This window comes from Stylophora pistillata, chromosome 1, assembly GCF_964205215.1.
Source record: "Stylophora pistillata chromosome 1, jaStyPist1.2, whole genome shotgun sequence".
Classification (NCBI taxonomy): domain Eukaryota; kingdom Metazoa; phylum Cnidaria; class Anthozoa; order Scleractinia; family Pocilloporidae; genus Stylophora; species Stylophora pistillata.
The window spans coordinates 42,091,868-42,099,112 of record NC_142519.1 but is presented as its reverse complement, the minus strand read 5'-3'; the positions used below and the strand labels follow the sequence as shown (position 1 = coordinate 42,099,112).

Sequence of the window (7,245 nt, the reverse complement as noted above, 5' to 3'; positions counted from 1 at the left end):
GATGCATTTCTGTGCAATTGGTGCACTTTTATTGCCTAATAACACATCTACTCATATCCATACAATGCACAGTGTGTTTTGTGGAGTGTGGCTAGTCCCCGTTGTTGAGAACAAAAAAGATTGAAGAAAGAATCAACCAAACAAAGAGTGTTAGGATTTTTACGTCTAACTGGCGTACCCAGACCAGTTTACAACACCCAACACTTAACCCGATTTGAAACAAAGTAAAGTTTACTGATCGTGATCCTCATTACTGCGCACATAGTTTCAAATAGGATTGAGACACGACGTTCTAAACAGGATACAGAATAAAGAGATAATCAAGTTTGGTTTTTTTCGTCACATCTCGACTCTTCACAGAGTAGTCGTGTACGGGGACTGTAAAATAGCATGGATTGCATAATATGGGTATACAATAACCATCATAAAATATTGGCAGATCGTAGGGGAAAAGTGTGTTGAGGAAGGTGAATAAAAAGAAAAGTTGAATCAAGTCTGTCTATACTGTCACATCTCGATTCTTTAGTGAACATAATAATATGGGTATATGATAACCATGATAACCATCATAACATATAGGCAGATCTTATGGGAAAAGTGTAGTGAAAGAGAGGCTGGGGTTAGGGTTGATGAGTTGAATGATGTTTGTCTACATTGTCATTTCTCGATTCTTCACAGACTAGTCGTATACAGGGACTGTGAAATAGCATGGTTACCGTAACCCCATAATATGGGTATATGATAACCATCATCAAATATAGGCAGATCTTACAGGAAAAGCGTAGTGAAAGAGAGGCTGAATAAGGAGATAAGTTGGATGAAGTTAGTCTATAATTATCATTTCTCAATTCTTCACAGACTAGTCGTATACAGGGACTATGAAATTGCATGGTTACGGTATCCCCATAACATTAGGTATATGATAACCATCATCAAATATAGGCAGATCGTGGTGGGGGGGGGGGGGGGGGAAGCGTAGTGAAGAAGCCGTGAATAAAGAGATGAGTTGAATCAATTTTGTCTATATTATCACATCTCAATTCTTTGCGGAACAGTCGTGTACAGGGACTGAAAAACTGCATGGTTCCAGTATATCCCCATATTATGGGCATGTGATAACCATAGTATATACTAAAACAGTGGATAGCGTTGAAGGTGCTTTACTCAAACTCGGAACATCCTTTGCTATTCACTTTTGAGCAACTCGCGAGTTTTGCAAGCCCGAAAATATTGTGGGCGTTCCTGGAATAAATGAGTTAAAAAGTATCTTTTTGTGCTATAATATCTCACTGTTTTTAGTAAGTACTTAAAAACAACTAATCACCTCAGTGTCGGTGGCTAGTTGTGAATAGTAGTTAATTATTATATTCTCGAAAAAATAATATCTCTTGTCTGATTGCCAATGACAAATGCATAATTGTGTTAAGAATGCTATCTCTGGAAATTTAGGCTTAAAAGTTAAGTGAAGCTTATGTTTATTTCTGAAACGCTATAACGAACATTATGCTTGGTTTGCCTGTCAAATAGAACATGCCAGCAATTTGGAAACCACAGAAAGTAATGTGCACCGAGGGCATCTAAAGTAGCGCAACGGCGGAGTACTTTTGTTGAATATCTAATAAACATATGTCGATTCTTTACAGAGCATTCGTGTGCCTGGACTGTAAAGTAGCCTGGTTACCGCATCCCATATTATGGGTATAGGATAACCATCGTAAAATATAGGAAGATCGTAGGGGAAAGGCGTAGCGAAGAATGTGACTAAAGAGATTTGTTTGATCAATTTTGTCTATGTTGTCAGATCCCGATGCTATAACGTTTACATTCCCTAGAGAACATTCGTGTACGGGGACTGTAAAATAGCATGGATAACGTATACCCATATTATGGGCATAGCCATTATGAAAAAAGCAGTTCTAGATTTAAAAAAAAGTTTTAAAAAGCACGCAGAATAAAAAACTATTTTACTTTTTGAACACGGCTTTGGTAGAGTTGAAGTTTATACCCGTCTGAGACTTAGCCAACTCACATATCCACTCTTACCTTACCACTCTTTACTCAAAGTTGGTTTTATTATGAGGACGACGTAAAAATCTTGTGTGCATTCTACCCTTGCGATTTAGACCATACTTTAATGCCATTACACGCAACTGAAGAACGGAGTTAGTTTCGAAATTTCATCACGTATATATGACACGTACAACTCTTACTTAAAACCCAATACACTTTTTCCCTACGATCTGCCTGTATATTGATGGTTTGCCTTTATTTTGATGGTTATTACATACCCATATTATGGGGATACCGTAACCATGCAATTTCACAGTCCCGGTACACGGCTGTCCTGTAAAGAGTCCACATGTGACCATAACGACAAACTTGATTCAACTTATTTCTTTATTCTGCATCTCTTTCACTACGCCTTCCCCCTACGATTTGGCTATGTTTTATGATGGTTATCATAAACCCATATTATAATGATACAGTAACCATGCTATCTTTCTGTTCTGGTACACGAATTTTCGGGAAGGAATCGCGAGAGGTGACAATATAACAGAACTCAATGAAACTTTAACCGTTCCATTTTACAGATCCCGTAGACCACCAATGAGCTGCAATGATGTAATGGTCTGTAAATCGAACCACTGTAATCTCTTTATTGTTATTGATATATCCAAACTACTGGGATAGGTTAATAACGGCAAATTGTTTCGAGGTTATATTAAATCTCTAAAACGGCTTCTTCAAGGGCAAAATTTATCATAAAATAAGTTGGAGCGATAGTAGTTAAGGCCTTCGTTCTTCATTATCACTTGAAGGACTGCCTGCAAATAAATAGGATGTCTGGGTAAAAATGAGTTTTCAATAATTGGTGGTTGTCTGAACCCAGCCAACAGCCATTAATGTGCGTAGTAATATTTCAGAGAAACGACAAAAATTTGTCAGCTGGAAAAAGTAATACTAGTTATCAATAAATATAAATGACTATAATGATGATGACAGTACTAATCACATTAACAACAACAACGACAATGACAAAATAATAAATAATAATAACAATGGTATAATAATAAATATAATGAGAATAATTAGAGTAACAAGAAGAGCAACAAATGGGATATATTATTTTATCATGGCCAGTGCCGTGTTGTATTGATGTGTTAGTATAGCTTATTGTTTTATTGAAATATATAAGACTCCATTTTGTATAAATGGAGAAGAGTAATCACACAAGACCTATATAACAATAAAATGAATAAATAAAATGAAAACAACTTACCCTTCAGGCACCCTTTGAGGACCATCATAGCTGTGAAGGAATGAAGGATGTGGCTTACTCAAGTGACGATACACAAGGCTGGAAAGTTCTTCCAGGAAGTTGACTGGAAACACCTTAAGATGGGCAAGGAGCTGACTACTCTAATTTTCAGATAGCTTGATATGACATTGGCTCTAGTGAAAGAAAGAAATCAATCAATCAATCAACAAGGCTGTGGCCTAAGAAGAATCACAGCGTGCCCAGAGGTTCTCATGCAGGAAGTGTGGGGTGCCTAGCTCTCAGAAGAATTAATAAAAAGGAAGTTATGCAAGTTTCCCATTAGGACAAAACTTGGTGGCCTGAGGCACCCCGGCTCTGTGAGACAACAGGATGATTCAAATGAATGCCACTGTTGCACCACTCCAAGCCAAGTCATTAGCTTACTGCATGCTAGCAGAGCCTGATCTAATTTACTTATGCTCATTGGCCACACAATTAACATTTTAAGTTGTCTAATGTTATCATGTATAAATCCGTTTGCTCCTGTTTTGGAATTTACCTAAAGCTCTCCTTCCCACACCTTGCTATAATTTATGAAATTTTGGCAGAAAGCTGAGGTCTTACATCTTCATTTAGCAATTCCATGTTCTTGATAAGATCTCCTATCCTCTGTTTGGGGCAAGTGTCTCTAACTTGCTGCCATGAGGCGGTCAAATACACAGTCACTCTCAAATTTTTCCATCACTAGATGATCAATAGATGAAGTGCCCTGTGGGGGGGTGGGGTTCTATTTCCACCTGGCGAGCTTCACCCTAGCCTCCTGTTGTGGTAACTGTAACTGATGCTGAAGGAGCTGCTGTTATTGTGTCTGTTGCTGCTACTGCTACTGCTGCCACAGGTGCTGTCATGCATGCTGCTGTCGTTGTGGATGCTGCTGCAGGAGCTGTTGTTCTTGTGTTTGTTAATGTGGCTGTGCTGGACTCAGGTAACGTAGCTGCTGTTGTTGTTGTTACAGCTACAGTTGCTGGGCTTGTTGAGCACTGAGGCTGGGGCTGCTGTTGTTGTGACAGCTGCATAACATGGAGTCCAAAGGCATTCATAACCCTGACCAATGCATCCTCTCTGAGTTTTTTTTTTCCCAGCATTGTTTGGATCAAGAAAGGGTATGTTCTCTGGCCACCACAGTGGTTGGGACTGCCTATTTGCCCAAGTGCTTGAGTTTTTTCCTGTAAAAAAGTACCAATTATATGACTGTAACAGTAAAACTTGCATTAAATGGGCAATCTCAAGACCCTTACTAATTAGTGTCCCCCCCATATTAAACCCTCATGAGTCGAGTCAGCTGGTTCTACCAAATTGTGAAATTGATAGCCAGTTCATAATTGACTCCATATGATCATGATTGGGTCAGTAAGTGCATCAAGCATATTCAAATTATGATAAGCTACTCTATGAAAATGATTTTTTTTTTTTGGAGAATGATGAAGTCTTCTTGTGCTCTGTTACAGCAGATTGCTACACAAACAATCAGCATGCAATGTATGGTTAAAGACCCTGGCATGCTTCAGTAAGTATAGGGTAGATTGAACACTTGACTATCACAAACCTTTTCCACATAAGGCCCAATTAGGTTGTAAACCAGGCAACAAGAAAACTTACTTATAAAGTACTTAACTGTATGGTCTTCCTGCAATATATCAAATATCCCTCAAAAAATATCTATAAAAGTCAGCTCAAAAGGATTAAATTTGGGTACTAAAGAAGTTATCAGCTCTGTTTAAGTATCAACATGCTAATTAATAAACCTGTCCTCTGAATAAAAGTTCAGTTTACATTTACAGCAAATATGGAAAAATAATATTTTTGACCAGCTATACTAGTGTCCATTAAAACAGGGTGTGTGCTTTACATGGGATTTCACTGTAGCAATGAATAGCCAATGTAAATAAAATTTTTTTTTGTTTTTCTTTTAAATTTCCCTTGATAACCATGCAGTACAAAAATTATAACTGCAGTGCCATTAAAAATATAACTCACGATTTGTGAAATTTACTTACAATTTGGCTCGATCTATATCATTATTATCAGCCATTTTAAGAGCTACATAACTCCTAGACAATTCAAAAAACTTTTTTAATGCTGATAACAACAAAAGCTGCTTTCTTTTGTAAATTAACTCTTAACATTAGACTTGCCATTGCTACTTCTTACAGCTGAAACAACAAGTGACCTCAGGTCAGGAACACTGAGTAGTCTGAATAATCAGCCTGAATTGGAATTTTATTCCTTAAGTGCATCCAGTTCTTGTAACTGGTTGACATTTCTTTCAGCCACTGCCATAAATTTTAAAAACAAAAAACCCTTCAAGTATTGGTACATGTACACACATATATATCAATTTTCTTTTTCTAGAAAACTGGTTCATTAATTATTTTCTTGTTCAAGACTTGGATATTTATGGTTGTGTCATACTATATCCTTTGATTAAACAAAGCTAAAAATTTACATGTATCATTTTTCACTAATCAAATAATCACCACACAATAGTTCTTGAACTTACATCGATCACATCTTCCAAAAGACTTCACAATGCTTCTTTGAAATGCACTTTTCACAAAGGACAAAAAAAATGACTCTAATTCTGATGGACCTACAAATGAATAAGAATCATTAATAAACCATTTGAAAATGCCACATCAGCATTTTTTACACAGCTTATCCTAATTCATTCAAAGCTTTCTTGCAATGACCACTTGAAAATAGCAAACATGACAACTGCCAGCAAGGTATTTTAATCCTACATGAAAACAGAATTATCGTTACTTACATGAAAAACATGGCTATCCATTTTTCAAGCAAATCAGTACCACTGGCATCTTTGTCCGAGTGTACCATTCATTTATCTAGTAAAATAAAGATATCAAAGCTGTCACAGGGCATAATTTAATTTATACCTCCCTTTTAATAAATCTCAGATCTGCCACACAGCTGATCAAGAAACCTCTGCTTGCAGGGGCATGGAACCAAATTATCTCTAAAACTGAGCAAGAGATGTACTTCATTATATCCATAATGCATAAATAATTAAGGGGCCAGAGGCAAACTTAGCCTATGTCAAATTTTAGGCTGTTTTCATTTTCGCTCAGATTTGCCTAACTTTTTTGGAATATGAGTTACAGATTGGTGGAGAACCATTCCTCTAGATCTATCTTTTTTTTGTTTTTGTTTTTTGGATTTAATCTTTCTTTTACCAAGGAGAAAAAGAAGCCTTTTGTTTCTCCAACAGGTTTTGCATTAATCATATCTCAAAAGAGCCTCAAAATGAGACCTAGGCTGGTTATCCTTGCCCCTCAAATTGTCCGAACCCTTTTTTCAAGGGACAGTCGGGTGCAAGAGTCTACCTTGGATCTCTCAGCTGCATTCTGAATAAAGTGCAGCTGTAATATCAACGAAATATTATGTTAGTATATAACTGATAACGATTAATTTCAAACATCACATCAATCAACACCCTTAGGATACAACTTTCACACATTTTCAAAAAAAAAAAACACTTGCAATGCTCTGCGATGATAGCTCTTACGTTGAATGATCACTTGGTACTGTAGCTGTAGAGCTAATTCTAAGATCGTAACAATAGCAACCGTCGTCAGGCTAGCCTATTAAAGACAATCTATTAAAATTATGTTACGATCGGTACGTTTGGAGCTCATTCAAATTATGAATTTATTGTCATCAATCGTCATCGAGAACTTGGCTGATGGAAACTATGAATGTCATCCGAGTATACAATATAGAAATGCTTAAAAAGTACAACTGAAAGACTTCCATTTCTTTTAGGGGCCCACTTTAAGGAGTGGGTAAATAGGAGGAAAATTTAGTAAATTCTAATTCACTTTTTCTAAAAGCTTTCATGGTCCTTTATCCAACCCCAATTCGCAAAAGTGGATTTTGTTGTTACATTACAATCTCTAGTCAGTTGCAAT

The 7,245-nt window shown here is 36.8% G+C and overlaps 1 protein-coding gene and 1 long non-coding RNA gene across 6 annotated transcripts in view; one reads left to right on the top strand and one right to left on the bottom strand.

The window, feature by feature from the left end:
• Nucleotides 1–493, top strand: part of LOC148742611 (uncharacterized) — a 21,056-nt gene extending 20,563 nt beyond the window's left edge. For all 5 annotated transcript variants that reach the window (XR_016000328.1, XR_016000327.1, XR_016000326.1 and 2 more), the window contains one exon: nt 1–493. This exon is cut by the window's left edge and continues 158 nt beyond it. This is a non-coding gene — a long non-coding RNA (uncharacterized LOC148742611).
• A 513-nt stretch (nt 494–1,006) lies between these two features.
• LOC148742610 (uncharacterized) lies at nt 1,007–5,828 on the bottom strand. The gene is made up of 3 exons (XM_088757821.1): nt 5,797–5,828; nt 3,281–4,485; nt 1,007–2,825 (listed from the first exon to the last, which is right to left on the bottom strand). The coding sequence occupies exon 2, from the start codon at nt 4,402–4,404 to the stop codon at nt 4,072–4,074; it is 333 nt and encodes a 110-aa protein (XP_088613947.1). The 5' UTR covers nt 4,405–4,485; nt 5,797–5,828; the 3' UTR covers nt 1,007–2,825; nt 3,281–4,071.
• Nucleotides 5,829–7,245: the final 1,417 nt, after the last annotated feature.

Coding starts and splice junctions, on each gene's coding strand:
- LOC148742610 (XM_088757821.1), bottom strand. CDS start 4,404: ATGCTGGGAAAAAAAAAACTCAGAGAGGATGCATTGGTCAGGGTTATG.